The sequence below is a fragment of the Anser cygnoides genome, chromosome 1 (genome assembly GCF_040182565.1).
Source record: "Anser cygnoides isolate HZ-2024a breed goose chromosome 1, Taihu_goose_T2T_genome, whole genome shotgun sequence".
NCBI lineage: Eukaryota > Metazoa > Chordata > Aves > Anseriformes > Anatidae > Anser > Anser cygnoides.
In genome coordinates, this window is record NC_089873.1 from 198,070,970 (window position 1) to 198,092,378 (window position 21,409).

General features: G+C 36.8%; 1 protein-coding gene across 1 annotated transcript in view; it reads left to right on the plus strand.

Moving 5' to 3' along the window:
* PGR (progesterone receptor) overlaps window positions 1–21,409 on the plus strand; it is a 40,961-nt gene that overhangs the window by 11,184 nt on the left and 8,368 nt on the right. The window contains 4 exon segments of the mRNA XM_013178063.3: window positions 6,000–6,116; window positions 15,384–15,686; window positions 17,011–17,155; window positions 20,026–20,156. Of these exon segments, the coding sequence (XP_013033517.3) occupies window positions 6,000–6,116; window positions 15,384–15,686; window positions 17,011–17,155; window positions 20,026–20,156 (696 nt within the window).

Genomic DNA, 21,409 nt, shown 5'->3' on the forward strand with positions numbered 1-21,409 from the left:
AATGACTTGGGCTGTAATCGTTCTTCACTGTTTTCACTTTAAACTATATTGTTATGAGGGGAGGAATTCCATATTATTTCAGCAAGAAAAAGAGTCCAGGATGGAACATATTCCCAAGTTACTCTTCTTCCACCCTTTGCTCTTTTTGATCCATTGAATCCTAAACCCTTGGCTGTGAAGCAGATCTGCATCAATAGCATGTTTATTATACCACTATGGACTTTATATAGAGTAGCCGGTTATTTGCCTAAGTGCATCTGTGCTGAACTGCTGCCAGTGTGCACAGAGGCAATGCACTTGTTTGCAAACTCTCCTTTCCTCTGGTCTGAAAATAAAAGTACTTTATAGAGCTGTAGTGAGGACACCTGCTAATATTTGGGAAATAATGAAATCTAATTTTGATGGTCAAGGAGGGAGACGTGAGTCCTCCAGTAACTTCTGTTTTCTTTATAAACAGGTTATGTATGGTAAGGTCAGTGGGGAATGTGGTTTGTTGTTAAGTCGTTAGAGTTTCAACCTCACTTCAGTGACATATTTATTTCTGCAGAAAATGTTAGCACAAAAGTGAAGTTGGTGTTAAATAATTTAAAAATGTTGTTTGAGGTGTGTGGAGTCTTGGAGATTGTAATGGCCTCTAATGGCATACAGGGACACGAAGGGCATGCTTTGAGTATTACAAACTCTGTAGTATAGGTTCCTAGTTCTCCAAGACCCATGCTCATAAGCCCACATTGTGACATGTGAGGTCGGCACAAATTTGCTTTTTCGCACATGGGAACAGTATAAATACAGCAGTGGTTAATTTAGATCAGAGCAAAGGTCAGTCTAGCTGTTTTTCTCATTTCTGATGAGGAACTAGGCTAGACTATTTGCCTAGTTATGGAAAACAGTGATAGAATCAGCCCAAATCCAGAGTAATGCTTACCCTAATATAGTATATTAGCTTCCCGAAGTCAAAGTTAGACTCAGAAGCTACATCTGGACCGCTGTGTTTAGTACACATAGGTGAAACTAGTTTCCATTTTATTTATTTTAAAACCATTTTTATTGTCAGCTTCCACAGGAACCCCTGACAGGGACTGAGTGAAAAAGTAAATCCTTTGGTTTTTAAATTTGCTTGTATAATTGGCACTTCCTATTTCTTATGGTATGAAAAATACTGTAAGTGGTAAAGAGCATACTGGGAGTAAATTATTGAGCAGAAGCTGGAGGCTGGCTTTCAGGAAGGAAAATGTCAACATTGGGAGGTACTTGGCCATAAAATAATTTACAAAGAACATTATATATCTGCTGGTTTTAGACAGAAATAATAATAATAGTAGTAGTAATAATAATAATAATATACACTAAATAGAACAGTGTGGTGTGTATTGTGAACAGAAGTCTTCCAGTAGTGGGAATAGAATGGTTTTATAAGAAAACATTGATAGGTAAGAGTGATATGGGGAGACAGAATCAACTATGGGAGAGAGAAGATTTGAGAAAGTGCTTTTATTTGCAGACAGGAGGAAATGAGAGTTTGCAAACAAGCATGTTGCTTCTGTGCAGACTGGCAGCAGTTCAGCACAGATGCACTTACACAAATAACTGGCTGCCAGCATGTGATACTCCTGGTGCAGATACATTTTCCGTCTTTGCATATCTGCAAAATTTCAGGAACTTGTTAGTTCATTTGAATCATTTTAAATGACTTACAGTATGACAGTGAGCTCAGTTAATAGACCAGTTTTTAAAGACACTCTACATGCATTTCTCAGTGATGTAGTACTATTAGTGCAGCTTTACAGTCACAGCAAAAACTGTGACTGATTGTGTTTGTGTGTGCAGACCATACACGTTTTAATCACTTTCTCATATACACTTGCCAATGTAGCATTAGTTATTGAAGTACTTAAAACTGCAGTTGACTGATTACATTAGTACTTCCGCCTTTGCTAACATAAATGAACTTTGATGGAGGTTAAGAAAAATGGTACCCTACAAGAATCTGGAATGGATAAGTAACAGATGAAATCTCTGTATTTTCTCCATATGTAATCAAATCTACATTAAAATTGATGCTTTGAGGTGTTGAGAGAAAGCTACAATGTGCACTTTTAAAGACAGGTGAAAGTAAACATGTTCAGGAAACTTAACATTGGGGGAAAACTTCCTAGAAAGTGGCAGTTGTCAGAAAGTTGTCAGATCCATATTTTTGTAAGAAACACAATTATCAGTTTTTGCTTTTTCACCTGGGCCCTAGTGATTAGACAACTATCTTGGTTCTTCTGTTTTATCTCCTAGTTATAATGACATATAAAAGATACTGTGTGACATGCTACCAATTGAACAGGAATTTTGTCTTGGCAGGGGTCTTAAGGTACTTCATTAGTACATGTATTTAGTATTACTGCAATATTCACATATTTAAGCAAATCAGTTAAAATACTAATAAAATACTCATCCTAAGGACTGAGATGCAACAAATGATTTAAATGATATATTTACAAAGAAATGTTTAGGCATACCATCAAAACTTTCCAAATAGCTTAATTGAAATAAGTATTGTCCCATGATCTGGAAACTAACTAAATATCTGGCATGTTTTCCATTTCTTACACAATCAGTCCTTCACATGGTTGCTGGCACTTAAAATATTGACATTAGCCAAGCAAGTAATGTTTTCTCAGAATCCAGCTCTTGACAATGGTAGAAACACAGATACAGTTTTATGTGAGATTTGTATATCTATATGAGATCCAGTCAGATGACTGAAATAACTAAAAAAGCCCTGACAGGTGAGACTAAGTGAAATACTAAATAGTTGAACCTTATGTGTTCTCCAAAAAAGCTGCAGCTGAAACAAAATTAATGAAATACACTTTAGGTTGGGAAGTGTCAGGGGAGACATTGGATAGCGTTTCCTTGGTTCTTTTTTCATGCTAGTTTCTTCTTTATGGAAGAAGCAAACTAGGTAAACGCATAATATATGTTAGGTCACTGCTAATTATTAGATTTCAGATACAGGTTATGAAATAAATAGGAGTGAAATAATACTTTTTGAAGATCAAAGGAAATTCTTACTGTGCCTAAATTCCAATAGTGGTGCTTCATTTCTCTCATGGTATGCACTGGACTTACTTAATCTGTCCTATAACTCAGAGATGGTGTGCTGTATTCACTAGAACATAGGAACATTCAAGAGCAGTTTTGATAATTGTGATTCATTTATGATTTGGTCAGCAGATGGGAAAAAAATTGTTCTGTCTTGGATTTATAATAAATGGTGAGTTGTTACATAATGATAAAGTAATTCCCACATTTTCAGTTAATGTGGAAATTGGATCTACTGATAAAGCCTAAGTTATGAAGAGGTTTATAAGAGCAGCAGTGAACCTTAAAAGTGTAACTGCAAATTCTAAATTTTACAGTGTATTGCAATCTTGATTTGTAACACTTAATCTTAGATGTGTAATATTTAAAAGCTGTTATATAACTGTTATTTAATAATACAGGCTGTTAAAATGTGTATAGATCAAGCTATTAATTCCCATTTTGCCAATTAATTTATTGTTCCAGCATAAACATTGTTGCCATTACTGCTTCTACCCAAGCTTCTTAGCCTCCTTTAGCAGTGAGCACACATACTTGGGTGTGCAAATCACATACTAGTATCAAGAGCAAAGTTTAAATACTGACATCATTCTAGAACATATGAACACTTTCTTTGAGAGTTTGAAGAGGAGTATGTCATGATATGGCACTAACTTTAGTAGATAAGTATTTTTCTGTGTCAGCGTAGGAGGAAAAGTAAAACTTGAATACCTGTAGCTTTGCAAGCTGCTTCTGAGCATTTGCTGGAAATTCATAGTCCATTTTTGATCTTTCTGTGGACACGGGCTAAAAGGATCCAGACCATGCATAAATTCAAAGGGTTCCACAAAAATGAGGTCCAAAGAGATATTTTTTCAGGCGACAAAAACAACAACAACAAACAAACAAACAAAAACTATAAAACCCACAAATATAACCGAAACCGTATACTTAAGCATTTCTTTGTAAATTAACTGCGCATTAAGGCATCAGAATGCCACAATGCAGAAATAATCTGATGCTTCATAGCTTTTAAGTAACAATCTTAAAACTGGTGTTGCCTTTCAAAAGACTGAGTGCTTTTGTAGCTAATAAAGCCAAAGCAAGATGAGGAAAAAATGCAAATAAATGACAAATGTTCAAAATAAGTGTTTTGCTTCCTGCTCTGCTGCCAAAGCAAGACAGATTTTTAGTCATTGCATTAATTTCGGTAACATTTCCTGTAAGAAGATATCCAGGATTAGAAATAATGGGAGAAATTAAATGAGCATGTCTTGTGATTTAGTGCGTTATTAAATACTTTTAAAATTCCAGGCAATGCATAAGACAATTGTTTGTATTTACTTGTTATTTTCTGAAACAAAAGAAACTGTTATAAAAACAAATTTTAGGAAGTCAGGTTTCTTTCATTAAAACTAAACAAGTTGTTCTTAAAAGTAAAGGTAGGAAGTAAATTAATTTTTGAAAAGATGTTACCACAGAAGCAAATGGATTGTTTCACATGTTTTAGCACCAGTCTTTTCTTGTTGTTAGAATAAAGTGGTCTTCTCCTGCATTTTCATCTGAGGAGTCATTTTCAGTTTGTCTTTCTCCTATTTAGAAAAGTTATTGGTGAACAGTTGCTCACTTGACCAAGTGCAGATAAAGGACAGAATAAGATTATAAAGAAAAGAATAACACCAGCTGAATAGAATAATTGTCTCAGACTTGTTTGCTCCTGGTGGAATCAGATGGCTAACTCAGAGTAGTACCAATCTAAAAATAAATAAAAATCTAAAAGTTGTGCTGTGGATGCCTGTTATATTTGCAGGTCCACATCCACAATATTCTACAGGGAAAATATCCTGATATTGCTAGTTCCTACAGTTTATACATACTTTTTTATCCATTTTTTTGTTCTTAAAAGAAACATCTTTTATGCTTTCATGTAAGAAAATGAAAATACAGAAACGGATAGAGGATGGTGTGTAAAAATAAGAAAGATTTTAAAGTTAAACCTTAGAGGATAAGCTGAGGCGTAACGCAAAGATTTGCTCTGTTTTCTTCTTACAGCTTTGTTTACTCATTCAAAATTAAAATGAATCACAGAAATGATCACAGAAATGATCACTATTATACAAAAGCACAAAAATACACTTTTTTGTTCTCTTCAAGAAAAATTATCATTGAAGCTTGTTTTGAGAAAGAATGTTATTATATCAGCTGGATTTCATGTTTTGCTAATAAATTTACTGTTCTGCTGGAAGCTAATTTCATTTGGAAGATTCCATTTTAATACACTAATGACAGCTTCTTCCTAACTGAGTACTTCAGAATTAAACAATAAACTGGAGTTGCCATTCCTAAAAGCTAACATAAACCAAAAAGTTACAGCCTTCCTCTGTTTGTCCTCTGTTGGCCTCATATGTTCAGCTGGTGTCTCAGCAGGTGTTGTGCAGAACTGATTCTCCAGCAGAGGTAATTTATAGCCTTAAAGGGCTATTTTTTTGCACTGCATAATGCCCCAACTTCTTTGTTCAGTTTTGTTGGAAACTCTTTATCAATCCATGCAAAAATAACTTAACTACTTCGCAATCAGGAACAATAAAGTACAAGGAAAAACAAGCAAACAAACAAACAAAACAACACAGAAGGAAATTTGTCCTCATTCTTGATTTACATTAGAAATATCAATTAATATTTTAAGAGGTTTGTACTGCCTGTTAATTATTTTCGAATGATGTAGATGGGGAATGTCACTCTTAAACAGGCCAAAGAAACTTTAAGTGGTAACAGATGATTATTTAAAAGCTAACAAAATGAAGGGGTCTTGTAACGGGTCAGTTATACTTTTTTTTGACTCCTCTGTTATTCTTGCAACATTTATACACAGAAATATTTTTGTCATGTTAAAAAACATATTAATCTTGTTTTTCTCTTGCTTGCAGGGCAGCACAATTATTTATGTGCTGGAAGAAATGACTGCATAGTTGATAAAATTCGTAGGAAGAATTGTCCAGCATGTCGCTTGAGGAAGTGCTGTCAAGCCGGTATGGTCCTGGGAGGTGAGCCACTTTTCAAATCTCATTCAGAAAAATAGACAGTCAAGAGCACTAGCTTCAATCCCTTGAGTTTAATATTCTTTCGATGCTGTAAGAGAAAGAACCACATTAAAATGTTACTTTGGAAGAATTACCTGGTGTTTAAAATAAGTTAAAATGCTTATATTTTTTTTTAATGAAAGTCTGGAAATCCTGAAACAAAAATATCTTTGTGTCATATAATGTTTCCTTACACTCATTTTGTTGCAACAACAGGAATTGTGTCTTTGGTGTGTATTTATTAATAGTTTTGGATCAGAGAATTCAAACTGGGAAAAAAATGAAGAAGCAAATTGAGATCAACCCTAATATCAGAAATCAGTACTATCTCCTCTCTTTTCTGCTGTGCTCTCTGTCATTGCCTTGTGTAGAATTCAACAAGTTTATATCCTTCTGTTCCACCAAAGAGGAGCAGGCATATATTTTTCCTTTTTTTTTTTTTTTCTTTTCCCCATATTTTTCATGACAACTTTAGCTATATGAAGTTTTGGACCAGCACAAGGCTTGAAAATACATGGCTGAAACTATAAGAAAATAATTTAAAGGTAGTAGAAAGCAAGAAAGAATATATTTTCAAATGGAATTAAAAATAATAAAAAAAAAAGGAACAGACAAAATATATTTCTAATATGTTTTAGTTCATCAAATATTTCTCTCTCTGCATTTATGTATTGCTTTTTGTCCCCGAAGGAAGAACTGACATTATATGCTGTTGGTAATTTCATTATTTTTCTGTGTCTGTGTCCATTCATAAATTAACATTTGTATGTAGTTTGCAGGCTGACATTTTGATTGCAGAGCTGTATGCTTTCAGTTCCTGTAGTATTGTACAGCTGCTGGAGTATTTTGCACACATGGCCGTTATGTCATTCTTACATTTTATACTTTTATCAGTGATGTAAATCAGTAGTTCCCTACCACTGAGCAGCTGTTGTTGGCTCTCTGCATTTCATCCTCCATAAGAGACAGTGCTGCAGCTCCAGGGAACAGCCTGTGTGATGACAGGAGGGAGAGGCAGTGCTGCAATATGGATTCTGTTTTGTGTTGTGCTTCTGAACCTCCGTGAGACCTTCAACACTACCTCTCCTTTGAGTCCTCTTCTCCAAACTGGATCCCTCTCACCCCACAGCACTGGAAATAGAACTGTGCCAGACATCAATGTAATTGGTGTTACTGTCTGTTGCTCCTTCCTGCACCTTGGGAGAGCAGTGCCTCCTCTTGGTGAAAAGAATGGAGCTGCCAAGTATGTTGGTGGCACTGGACTGGGGAAGGAGGAACAAAATGAAGAAAACATGTTGTGGTGGTTTAACACCAGTAGGTAGCTCAGCACCACCATAGCACTCTCCCCCTTCTCAGAAAAATGAGAGGAGAAAATATGATGAAAGAAAACATCTTGTGGGTTGAGATAAGGACAGGGAGATCACTCACCAATGACTGTCACAAGTAAAACAGACTCAGCATAGGGAGATTATTGCCTACTGCTACCAGACTAGAGCAGTGAGAACTAAAAGCAAACTAAAAACACCTTCTCCCCCCTACCCACCATCTTCTACCTCCTCCCCCCCGAGCAGCTCAGGTGAACAGGGAATGGGGGGCTGCGATCAGTCCATAGCGCTTTGTCTCCACCGCTCCTTCACGGTCCCTCTCTGCCCCTGCTCCCCGTGGGGTCCCTCCCACGGGATGCCGTCCTTCCCGAACTGAGCCTGGGGGGCTGCCCACAGGCTGCAGCTCTTCAGGAACTGCTCCCATATTGGACTGTATCTCCGGGTGCAGCCCTTCAGGAATGGATGACACCGAACAGGTACAAGACTATGGGACCCGATGCCATGCATCCTAGGGTCCTAAGGGAACTGTCTGAAGTAGTTGCCAAGCCTCTCTCCACCATATTCAGAAAGTCTTGGCAGTCAGGTGAAATCCCTGGTGACAGGAAAAAGGGGAACATCACTCCCATATTAAAAAAGGATAGAAGGAAGACCTGGGGAACTACAGACCAGTGAGCCTCCCCTCTGTGCCTAACAAGATCATGGAACAGATCCTGCTGGAAGCAATGTCAAGGCACATGCAGGACAAGGAGGTGATGCGAGACAGCCAGCATGGCTTCACCAAGGGCAAATCCTGCCTGACCAATCTGGTGGCCTTCTATGGTGGAGTGACTGCATCAGTCGACAAGGCAAGACTGACCGATATCATGTAACTGCACTTCTATAAGGTGTTTGATGTGGTCCAACATGACATCCTGATCTCTAAATTGGAGAGAGATGTATTTGAAGGGTGGACTGTTTGGTGGATAAGGAATTGGCAGGATGGCCACAGACAGAGAGCTGACAGTGGCTCTGTGTCCAGGTGGAGTCTAGTGACGAGCGGTGTCCCTCAGTGGTCCGTCTTGGGACCAATGCTGTTTAATATCTTTGTCAATGACATAGACAGTGGGATCAAGTACACCCTCAGCAAGTTCACGTATGACACCAAGATGAGTGGTGCAGTCAATACAACAGAAGGAAGGGATGTCATAAAAAGGGACCGTCACAGCTAGGTAAGTGTGCCCACATAAACCTAACAAGGTTCAGCAGGTCCAAGTGCAAGGTGCTGCACCTGGACATGGGTACAGACTGGGAGAAGAACTCATTGAGACAGCCCTGTGGAGAAGGACTTGGGGTTCTGGTGGATGAAAAGCTCCACATGAGCCAGCAGTGGGTGCTTGCAGCCCAGAAGGCCAACTGCATCCTGGGCTGCATCAATAAAAGTGGGCAGCTGGTGGAGGGAGGGGATTTTCACGCTCTGCTCTGCCCTGGTGAGGCCTTATTTGAAGTCCTGCATCCAGGTCTGGGGCTCCCAGCACAAGAAAGTTGTGGATCTGTTATAGTGGGTCCAGAGGAGGGTCATGAAGATGATGAGAGAGCTGGAGCACCTCTCTTATGAAGAAAGGCTGAGAGAACTGGGGATGTTCAGCCTGCAGAAGAGAAGACTCTGGGATGACCTCATTACAGCTTTTCAATACTTAAAGGGGGCTTATAAAAAAGATGGAGAGCAACTTTTTACATGGGTGGATAGTAGTAGGACAAGGGGTAACCATTCTAAACTAAAAGAGGGTAGGTTCAGATTATATGTTAGGAGGAAATTCTTCACTCAGAGGGTGGTGAGGCACTGGAACATGTTGCCCAGAGAAGCTGTGGATGCCCCATCCCTGAAGATGTTCAAGACCAGGTTGGGTGGGACCCTGGGCAACCTGGTCTAGTGGGTGGCATCCCTTCTAGGGATACCTGGCAGCGGGGTTGGAAGTAGATGATCTTTAAGGTCTCTTCTAATCCAAGCCATTCTATGATATGATTCTAGAACTGCTACCCAGCACGGGTCCCCCACGGGCGGCAGCTCCCCCCAGACCCCCTGCTCCTGCGTGGGTTCCTCTCCACGGGCTGCAGCTCCGGCCCGGGGCCTGCTCCTGCGGGGGCTCTCCATGGGCCGCAGCCTCCTCCAGGCCACATCCACCTGCTCCACCGGGGGCTCCTCCACGGGCTGCAGCGTGGAGATCTGCTCCATGTGGGACCTGTGGGCTGCAGGGGGACAGCCTGCTCCACCAGGGGCCTCTCCACGGGCTGTGGGGGAACTTGTGCTGCGTGCCTGGAGCACCTCCTGCCCTCCTGCTGCACTCACCTTGGGGGCTGCAGGGCTGCTTCTCTCAGCTCTCACTCCTCTCTCCCAGCTGCTGTAGCACAGCAGATTTTCCCTTTCTTCAATCTGCTCTCCCAGTGGCCCAACCAGCATTGCTCGTGGCTTAACATGGGGCTGCTCCTGGGCTCTGCCACCCTGAAGCCCCCTTCCCCCCCACTTGCCATGCAAACACAATACAGATGGATGTAGAATCTTTCTCAGAGAGAACTGTTTCACAGCTGGATTAGGAATCATAGACTATTTCAGGTTTGAAGGGACCCACAAGGACCATCGAGTCTAACTCCTGGCTCCACACAGGACTCCCCAAATATCAGACCACGTGTCTGAGAGCGTTGTCCAAATGCTTCTTGAACTCTGGCAGCCTTGACTACTTCCCTGTGGAACATGTTCCAGTACTCGACCACCCTCTCATTAGAGAACTTTTTCCTAATGTCCAGTCTGAACCTCCTGGGATGCATCAAAGGTATGCATTTTGCTCTGAGAGTAGGTAGCTAAAGTGGAAAAGGGTTGAACGCTTTTGCTGGCAATACTAAATGGTATGTCTTTATTCCTGTGTCTTCATATGAGTATATAATATCTTCACACTTGAAACCAAAACCTGAAAATGAAGGTGCTCTGAGTCTTAGTTCTTTACCATCATATATGAAGAGAGTATAAACTTTCTCCTTCTCTTTAGATCACTTTTTTTTTTTTTTTTTTTTTTTTTTTTTCCCCAGCTAGTATTAGGAAGGTGTCATTTCTTTGTATTTAGTGCTAGGTAGTTTGTGTTGGTCTTTAGTCATTTTCTAAACATACCCAACTAAAGCCGTCTTCCATTTCAGAGGAGACTATTCTGGTTCAGTTCAACTAGTTCTTGGAGGGGCATGTGATCTTGGTGGATCTCTGCCACGATATTTTTACCTGCTCCTTCTTATGGTAAGAAGTGGTTTGGTAGCAAACAGGAAGAAGACAGCAATGATGCAATGGAATAAATGGAATATCAGATGGAGCCAGGATTGTAGCGTCTGAAACATATTTTTTTAGTCAGTTGCATCAGGTCGAGTGTAGTATTTAATGTGCTCTTAGTAGCATCCGTAGTTCTAGGGTGATTAGGAACCTAATTCTTCTACACATATCAAAGTGGAACAACTAATGGTGAAAAGGAAAGAAAAGATAAATCTACGCAAAAACAACAACAACAACAACAAAAACCTGGATTAAGCTTGTATTATTTATGAATGAGGATTTAAAATTCAAACCAAAAAACTTCAATATAAACAGTTTAACCATAATGCTCTTTCTACTTTTACTGTCATACTTCTTACTTTTTCTATTCTGCCATTTTTTACACTTCCTTAATTGCATCAAATGAGAAATATTACCTACATACATCTTGCAGTGCTGATCAACACAGTATGACTCATATATGGGGCACTACTGTGCTTAGATAATTATCCTCAAAAGGTAAATGTCCATATCAAATTCCCAATTCATGGAACAAATTGCATACTTAGATATATCCTGAGCTATTTTTCAGAATTGTTCAGTACTTCAAATCTTTTCCTCTGCTTACAGACTTTAGGATTTTTGTGCATTTTGTGATTTCTATCCTTCAGATGGAACTTTCATAGATGAACTTCTCTTTTACTCCTAGTTAGTTTCCTAATGCTAGCCTTCAGTTAAAAAACAAAGACCTTCAACATAGCTTAATCAAGGTGAGAAAAGCTGAGATTTTACAGAACGTTAACTATGATATTCTCTGTGGGAATATTGATTGTCTTTAAGTTCTATGTTTCATAACTGAATAAGTTAATCAATCCACTTTCTAATCTTCTACCTAATAGAATAGTAGAAAGTTGTGTCAGGTCCTTGAATAAACACACACAGAATTTTATTTCCTATCAGTGGATCTGTGATTTTCCCAGGCTGACTATCACTGATTCCTTGTTCTGCTGTACTGCTAAATTATCACATTATTCATTGTTTCAGTCAGCTTTCAGTCCACATTGCAATGATTAGATGTAGACAAATCTTAATTAATTTTCCAGGTAATATTTTATGAGGTAGTGTCAAAAGGCTTATTAAAATCAAGATGTATTACTTCTGCTTTTCTGCTTTGTTCCTCTATTTTCTATACACCCTCCTAAGGTGTACACAGCTTGTTCTCCTACACAAAACGTAAGAGCACAGTGACCTTAAAGTTGGAGCCGTAGTGTTCTGTCAAGAATAATAAATTGTTGACGTTTTCCACCTGATTAGAGGGTATGGGAAAAGATAGTGAGATGTTAGCCTTTTACTAGAAATCGAGCCATTTTAAAATAAAATTTCCACTATCAATCATGTCTGATTTGCTGTTTGATTCTGTATACCTAGTTAAAAGAACACTAAAATACAGAATTATGTATTATGGAGAAAATCATAATATACTTGTTATTGAGATAAAATAGATTTTAATTTTGTTATTTATGTCTTGTAGGTACACGTGGTATACAAATACAATATCACTTTCTATTTGTAGTCAATCAAGGGTAAGGGAACTGTGAGCAGCAGGAAGCTGCTTCAGTGGCTGGCTATCCTACTTAAAACAAATAATAAAAATGCTACAAAGAAAAGGTATTCTGTCTAAATGTGCAGATTGGTTTTATACTAAGATGAATAGTTGCCAGAGTGGATTAGTATTCTTTTTACATTATAAGACTTATGAGAGGCATTTGTTTATCTTAAATCAGGAAATTATATGAATGTTTTTGTAAGCTGCAGTTGAAAAACTAGACTGTAGTCAAATATTTGTTGCTTCCCCTATGTCCTTAAGAGTTTGCATTAATTTGACATGGTCTCCTTGTGGTAGACGGAAAGTTTGCTGTGAGTTATCAGTAGTCACCTCTCCAGTAGATAGGTAACAAGTGAGGTTGCTTTACTGGTGGCTGTTAAGCAACATAATTAGAAATAAACACATAAGTAATTCTTCAAGTCAGTGCAACATTAATTCCAATACATTTAATCACTTGGAAACATGGGTACTTATTAACTACTAACATTTCCATGTGATAAGTACTCTGTTTGGTTTCTTTCTTTCTTTGTTCTCTGAACTGTAAAAGTATCTGAAACCATTATTTCAGAAAATACCTGAAATCATTATTTATGAACTATCAAATGCATTGTTCCTTCTCTGTTTTCCCTCATGCCTAAACAATACTTAGTGGGAAATTCCCAGCATTTTTAGTTCTATATATAGCTTTGTTATGGTAGAAATTGGTCCTAGGTCTCTTGAGATATTATCATACTGCCTTTTTTTTTTTTTTTTTTTTTTTTTTTTTTTTTTTTTGTCTGGTTGGTTGGTTGGTTTGATTTGGTTTGGTTTGCTTCAGATATATAAGGTATAAGGTATAAGTCGGCATTTGGTTCTTTAGGAAGGAGTCACTGATCAGGAATATTTATATCCTTCCTTCAAGTGATAAAATGAACATAAGATTGTTGGGGCACTTGATACAAAGCTAATTAAACTCACGGTCAAGTCAGTGGGACTATGACTTTTGACTTCATTGGATAATGACTGTTCCTGAAGAGCTTATCCTTCTTATTTATGCTATTAATATCATGTTTCTTGAAATTTTGTTTAGTATACTCTCTTTGGATTTTAAATACTCTTTTAATTTAAATTGAAGTTTTTGTCCTTTTTTGTCCTTTTTTTTAAAAAAATGATTAAGTATGCATATTTGTGATAGGAAAACACTAAACGCTTTTTTTGGGTTGCTGTCTGGTCCAAAAACAAGAGGATTCATTCTGTCTTCAGCTATACCAGCAGGCATCAGGAGTAGTTAATTAAAGTCATGGACTTTGGTCTATATAAAATATATAGAAATAAAAGGAATATTCCCGTGGCTGATGAATTAATCTAGCTTGATGTTATACTATTAATGCACTAATTAATGTTTTGATAAGGTCAGTGTAATTCTCTAATTGTTCATCTTCGATACTCCAAAATGGAGACACTGGATTTTCATAAAATTTATTATCTTGTATGATATGGGAGCATCTGAAGAAAATGGAATAGACATGTTCCTAAGTAAAGCTACTTTTATTGAAGCTTTCTGTTTTAGTATGTAGCTTAGGAGACAGAAACTTTCCAAGGAGGGAAGTAATTGATAAGTCTGACTATGCTAGTGTTTCTACATTCCTTCTGTGACCAGCTGAGAAAGGATTCAGATCACGTGCTGAAGTTGAGGTGTGCTTCCTTACTCCACTGTCCTAGAGCCTCTCTTGTGCATGGGTTGCATGGGTTCATATCTCTGTTTCATTTCTTTAGGATGCGCTATTTCCCTTGTATAATCTTTCACTTATAAATAAAAGTACTGGTTTTAGAAGATAATTTGATATGCATATTATAAATGGAATTTTAATTCAACCAAATACGTACACACTGTTACACTTCTACTACCTTTCACCTCCAAAAGTAAATTTTAGAGTGTTTCTTGCATTTTGCCATTTTAAAAGGCAGTTTCTCAGTGGTTCAGCAATTTGATAGTCAAGGATTTTATTTTCAGCCAGTGAATTTGGTGCATCTCTTTTTCTACTGTTGTTAAAGTATGGCTTGGCAGAACTGAGGAATTTAATGATCTAACAACAGATTTCACCTTTGAGGGTCTATTTAAAGGGAATGTGTTCCATGCAGGGATTTCTACATGAGTGTGACTTTTCCTTGAAACATGTAATATCTTTCTGAACATTGTTGCCTTTGAGCCTGTGCAGGTTTGATCTTCTGTGTCCATATGGTGCACCGCGAGCATGTTGCCATGAAAGAAATTTGAAGAGTTGCTACCTAGAGCTATGTGTGTTTACATAGACATACCAGACGTAGTCTTTGAGTTTATTTTGGGAAAGCAGTTCAAGGTGGTGTTTTTTGTTTTGTTTTGCCTTTTGTTGTTGTTGTTAGTGTTATTCAAACCACTGCAGTATTGAAATGAGAATTGCACTCTAGAAAGTGAAGGGTTTTATAAGTGTTAACATGTTTTTACAGTATCTGTTGATTTTCAGTCATCCTTCAAATTCTATTTTCATTCCTGTTAAAAAGAGGAAATTATTACATTAAAGATTATCGAGATAGAATTTAGCCATGACACTGAAATGCTTTTATGGAACTGAAGGAAAGGAATTTCAATATCTAATAATTACTTACATGCATTTTTCTTCTTGAATATTAGGGAGAAAAAATAAACAGTATCCTTAATTAACACTGAATAGCAACTGAATTGTAGAGCCAGCTGGCTCAGCTGTCAGCCTGTGACAGAACAGTGGGAACTGAACCAGAAAAAACTTTCTGAGGTTACTGTAACCTAGAATTCATGCAATAATTTTAATGGGTGGCTGACATTCATCTCATAGAGCAGGGAGGAGGATATGGAGGAAGAAACTCTTAAGAATTTTCCATGATTATTTCTTAATTATATAAATGCTTAACAAATAGGAAACAGAAAATAATTTTAGTTTCCTAGTATAGATGGAAGGTGTAATCTAGCACGACTGGAAAATAGTGATGTTTCTGGTTAATTCTTTTTAACAGATTAACAATTTTCTTTTTTTCAGGTCGAAAATTTAAAAAGTTTAACAAAGTTAAGGTTGTGAGAACATTAGATGTCGCTCTCCAGCAGCCAGCAACCCTTCAAGATGAAAGCCAATCTCTAACCCAAAGGCTGACCTTTTCTCCAAATCAAGAAATACAGTTTGTTCCCCCAATGATAAGTGTTTTACGAGGCATTGAGCCAGAAGTTGTCTATGCTGGTTATGACAATACAAAACCTGAAACACCAAGTTCCTTGCTGACCAGTCTCAATCATCTTTGTGAGAGGCAACTTCTTTGTGTAGTCAAGTGGTCAAAATTGCTACCAGGTAATAACGCTTATATGTTGTGAATTCTAGTTAAGCAAACGTGTCATGGGACGAGCAGTCAAAAGAGAACATTGCTTGTTTATTGTCTGCATGGTATGTAATTCTTCAGAAATAGTTAAAGGATTAAGTTTCCACTTCGTCAGATAATACATGCACTAATCAAATGCATTTTAATAGGAGGTCCTTCATAAAGGAAAGCATATTTAGACTTATTCCACAAAAAAAAAAAAAAAAAAAAGCCTGGAATGTTTCCATTCTTCACCATTATAGCAGCTTTTCCATCCTAACCCCTCCTCCTCTGCTATTCATTCTTCTGGTGTATTTTTTTTTCTTAATTTAGTTCTGCATATTCTTTATTCTTATTCTTGTTAAAGTGCATTATAAAAGAAACAGAGAAGAATAGTATTAAGAAGCAACTGACTTTAGGAAGAAACAAAGATTACAACAGGGGCCTGGTCCTGGAATATATAAAACAATATATTAAGCCGAAAGCCTGGAAATATGGTTTCACGTGAGCTTAACTGACACCTCACTGCTGTAGGAAAGTGTGATACCACTTGCTGCTCCTCCCCATTGCAGCTTGGGCTTGTCAGACCTCTTAGTTGAACTGATTCATCTCATTAAGTGAGAAGAAAACAACCTTTTCTTTTTTTGTTTTACCATCTGATTTTCTGATGGCTTTATGAGCTGAAACAGTTCACTGAGGCATAGCACGAATGTCAGGGCTGGCTTGAAGGAGGTTAACAGGACCAGGTAATGAAGAACAGGACCACTGCTTTTGGTGGCAGGTAGCTGTTAGATTGTCTCTGATACCTTATAGCAATCCTTAAAGTTATCAAAGACCAAAAGTTATTGTTGTCAAATGTACAACTGAAGATTATTCTCTGGATTTAAATGCAAGAAATATATAAATAGGTGGATGTTTATTGTATTACAACTGTATCTTTTGTTAAGAACACTTAAGTCTAAGCTATATTAAATAAGAGTTGATTACAGTGATCATGTTATAAACTGTCTTATTTTTACCAAATAAAATGGAGATGCATTCCTCCTTCCTAAAATAGTCACCGCTGACTTCTAAAGTTAGTTTTGTTTTGATCATTTCAAAATACTGGCGCTGAATAAAAATAAAATAGGTTAACTATCAAAATGAGGTGGCCTGTGATTATACAAATTTCTGACAGCTACTTCCTCAAAAGCACTTGTCTTTCTAACTGTTCCTGGTTTTATAGCTTATGTCCAGAGCTATAATCTTCAGAACACCTACTCAGCTGTTGTCTAAATGAAAATTATTAAGTATGTTATCTTTTAATTTAATTTCCAGGATTTCGGAATTTACATATTGATGATCAGATAACTCTCATCCAGTATTCCTGGATGAGTCTAATGGTTTTTGCAATGGGATGGAGATCATACAAACATGTCAGTGGTCAGATGTTATATTTTGCACCAGATCTGATTCTAAATGAGTAAGTAGACTCTGCTGTTGCACAATGAATGACGTTTTGATTTCTTTGTGTTAATGAGAATGGGAGCTCATTGAGGCCAAGATTTCATTCATTATTTGTTCTGTTTCAAAATTAACAGCAGAGGGAAGTCCTCTGATCACATCAAAATTCAGTAACTTTGGGAAGGATTGTTTGGGAATCCCAAATATTTTATTGATGTGGCCGAAAAAAAAAAAAAAAAGAGTTCAAATAATACCATAATTATATAAGAGATTTTGTCCTTTTTTTTTTAAAGAAAGAGTGATACTGTCAGAAGATTTACGTGAATTCATTTGAATAAGACAAGAGTTCATGTTCAATAAATGGAACTAAGTGGGATTTCCTTTGGTCATTGTTGTTTGGGTGGTTTTTGCAAAAAGTTTGTATATAGCCTAAAGTAGTGTTGACACTTTCTGATAAAACTGAATTTCAGAAGTACATTTCTTGGTATGAAATTGTAATAATCTATCAAGAAAAAGTGAGATCAAAGATAAAATATAGGAGACTGTACTTTCGTTTTGATTTTGGAGTGGGATTTTGGTTTGGATTTTCCTTAACTATGCTGATGAATTCAGATAATCTTCATTTCAATCTTTTTCAGCTTTTCAGCTTTGCATCTTATTATTATCAAAGCTTTAATTTTAGATACGTTGGTTATTATACATAGGAATTTTCCATGAAAAGTTAAACAATGTTGTCTTCCTATGTGTTTTTTCCCTAATATATTTTTCTTATTTTTATTTAAGATCCCAAAAATCTAATGTGAAGTGAAGTAAAAGTTAATCAAATTTTCTCATAAGTCATATCTGTTTAAAGATTAAGAGGTGGACTTTCAGAAGATCTAGGTACCCAAATTTGAAATTGATAGACATCCAGATTTTTGCGAGTGGTGTTATTTATACAAAATGTTCAGTGGAGCAGGCTGTATAGTTCCCGATCTTTTCTCTTCCAGATGATTGTATATCACTGTGAGATTATAGAGTAATGAATTCTTTCATCTCCCATGTATATTAATTGTGCAGTACAAATTGAAACACTTTGAAGGGATGAGACTGAGAGAACTTTGGACTATTCTGTCCTAGCCTACTCTGATATATATCATGTACTCAGAAATCCAATATGAGATGGCTTTAGGAACTAATGGCACGTTCTGGGGCATTACACAGTGTGTGTACCACTGCTGCCACCTTATGAAGAAAACATTAAGTTCTTTATTCTAGAAGAGGATTGAGATTTATGAACCCTGGTTATAATTCCTCATAGACAGCTTCTCATTTGCAGCTGAATACCATTTACCTAGAGAAAGAGGTGAACTTCACTTCACCGACATACACTTTTCTTGGTTGTAGAATATCTCATCAGTGTCATGTTAGAAAAGTTATAAACAAAGAGCTGGTCAGGAAGAGTAACTAGTACACTAAACCAGAGATACCACTGTTTATTGGGAAAAAAAACACTCAGATTTAAGTCAGTAAAATGTAAGCCTCTTCCTTGTCTACAGTGGTATCTAAGGCTGTACTTCCATGATCACTTTAAACAAAAGTAACTGCTCAACACCACCAGAAATGTCAATGCTGTCTGCCTCCTTGCCCTGGTCATGCATGCCCATAATATCACTTAAGCTGTTTCAAATGCTATCTGGCTGCACTGTAAAACAGATAAAGAAATTGTATGTTCCAGAAATGCCATAGAAAAAAAAATTAATTTGCCAATTGAGCTCATCCCCGATCTGAGTCACCACATGGGCAGGCAGGCAGTAATGCCAGGAGAGCAGGAGTGCACACCCAGAAGTGGGAAGAGAGAACAAAAATTCCCTCTATAGTGGCAACACACACTTAAGTTACTTGAAAATGACCACGAAACCACATTACAAAGATTGTTTCGCAGCCAATCTGTCATTTAGTGAATTTATCCAGAGTTATTCTCTGTGAGAACGACTTGCTCAGTAGCATCAATTTCAGACCAAGAAGGCCAGGAGTGCTAGGTTGACAATGATTTCATGACTTAACATTAAAACACTACAAGGCTGTTACTTATATTTTGCAGTGCCTGAAAATATGGCTATGAACAGCATTTAGTGTACCTCGAAATCTGCTATCACTCATCTAAATCTGCTATCACTCATCTAAATCCGCTATCACTCATCTAAAATACTGCTTATGAGTAGAGAAGAATATCAGATAGGAATAGAAAGGGAGATTTAAACTGAATATGGAAATAACCAATCCTGTGGGAACTAACAGATCAAAATTTCATATTTAAGTCATTGGAGACTTGGTGCATAATTTCAGACATGGAACAAAGCTGGAAAAAAAAATTACAATGTAGCAATTACACTTTAAATTACATAAGAAAAAACAACACCACCACCAACAAAAAACAACTCATTGCTTTGAGAAAAGTCTTTTATTCATGGAAAATATCAATGAATTCAGTTTAATTTAGTTTACAAATTTCAAAATTCAATTGTTGCAGTCATTTCAGTTATAAAATGCCTTCTCAATAAATATATGCAATAAAATATGATCAGTGCACCAAAATCTCAAAGAGAAAAGTAAGATTGAAGTGCTGCAAAAGACTAAAAAATTTATATATTTTCTTGTGAAATGGACTATTTACCACTGCAGGAGTATAAACCTGCAAAATGGCAGCATATTCCTTATGATTAAAAAACTAGTAAAGGTATAAGAAAAATAGAAAATTGTTTACATTTCTCTTAATTTTAATAATGTGATAATTAAGCTGCTAACAAGACACTTCAAACAACTAGTAGCTGAGCTGCTTCTTTTCTTTATTTTCATGTTTTTGTTTTTGTTTTTGTTTTGCTTTGTTTTTCCTTTTCTGGGTGTAAGACAGAGGATGAAAGAATCATCGTTCTATTCACTGTGTCTATCCATGTGGCAACTCCCACAGGAATTTGTCAGACTTCAAGTTAGCCAAGAAGAGTTCCTATGTATGAAAGCTCTGTTACTTCTCAATACAAGTAAGTTCTTTTATTTCTTTGTAACATATCACTAGTAAAATCTTAGTTTTGAACAACATTGTTTAACTTGACAATTGCTAAGATATCTGGCTAAACAAACTGAAAACTTCTTTAGGAGGAAAATGTTAGTATTCCAAAACTTAAAAGTATGCTTGTAATGTTTATAAGGAACAAATAATCTGTGTTTCATCATTGGTTTTATACTGTATAAAGGCACTGGGGAAATATTAGATTCCTTTTCAAATATTGGTATTCTGTATTATATATTTTCAAAGCAAGTGTACAGACTTTCTGCCAGAAAGCTGTTCACTTTAAATGACTCTACACAGATAAAACTACCCCTATAAGCCTTATGCCCCTATATGTTAGAAATATAAAAAAATATATATTTAATTATTTTTCAGGTTTGTTGACTTAGGGCTTTATTCTGGCCAAGAAGTTAAAGTGTGCTTACTCAAAAGAATTAAGAAAGTGGACAAGTGTACATGGCAAACAATGCTACCACTTTTTTTTTTTTTTCTTATAGAGATTTAGCACAGCTATAAACAAATAGATTTTTTTTTTAGTTGTTTGCTTGAGAACAAAGTCTGATCAAGAAAAGTTAGGACCTGGCGCTTAGGGACATGGTTTAGTGGGTGACATTTGTAGTAGGGGGATGGTTGGACCTGATGATCTTGAAGGTCTTTTCCAACCTTAATGATTCTATGATTCTATGATCACTTCAGTCATATACATCTTTGTAAGAATACCATATACAGCTTACATTAAACTTTAATTGGAAAATGTGGTAGTTGATAAAATTATCTTCTGAAGCCTTTTCTAAAACACAAACATCAGTACATCTGCTGATGCCCTAAACAGTCCCCAAGAAGAAAGTTTTTAAATTGTGCAACTGCTATTAGTAACTAAGCACTAAACACCTCCTAGAACTAGAAGGGGAACCAAACGTTGAAGTTTAGTTCTCTGCATACTTACTGAGTGGGAGAAGAGATGTGTGAGTCCTTCATAACCTGCTTTTTGGCTATACAAAGGCTCAGCAAAAGATAAGGAACTAAAATGTGTTCACTTTTAAACTTTACTTGGCTGTTATTTGCGTAAGTTCATGCTTAAAAAGCCTGCCATCAGCAGAGCACAAAGAGTAAAGATTAGAGTTAGCTCATATGAATATAAAAATTACTAAAATAGTAACAAAATAGTATACACTCTGCTAAAGCAATAAAAATAATGTGGACAAAAATCTCTGTGATTAGTTC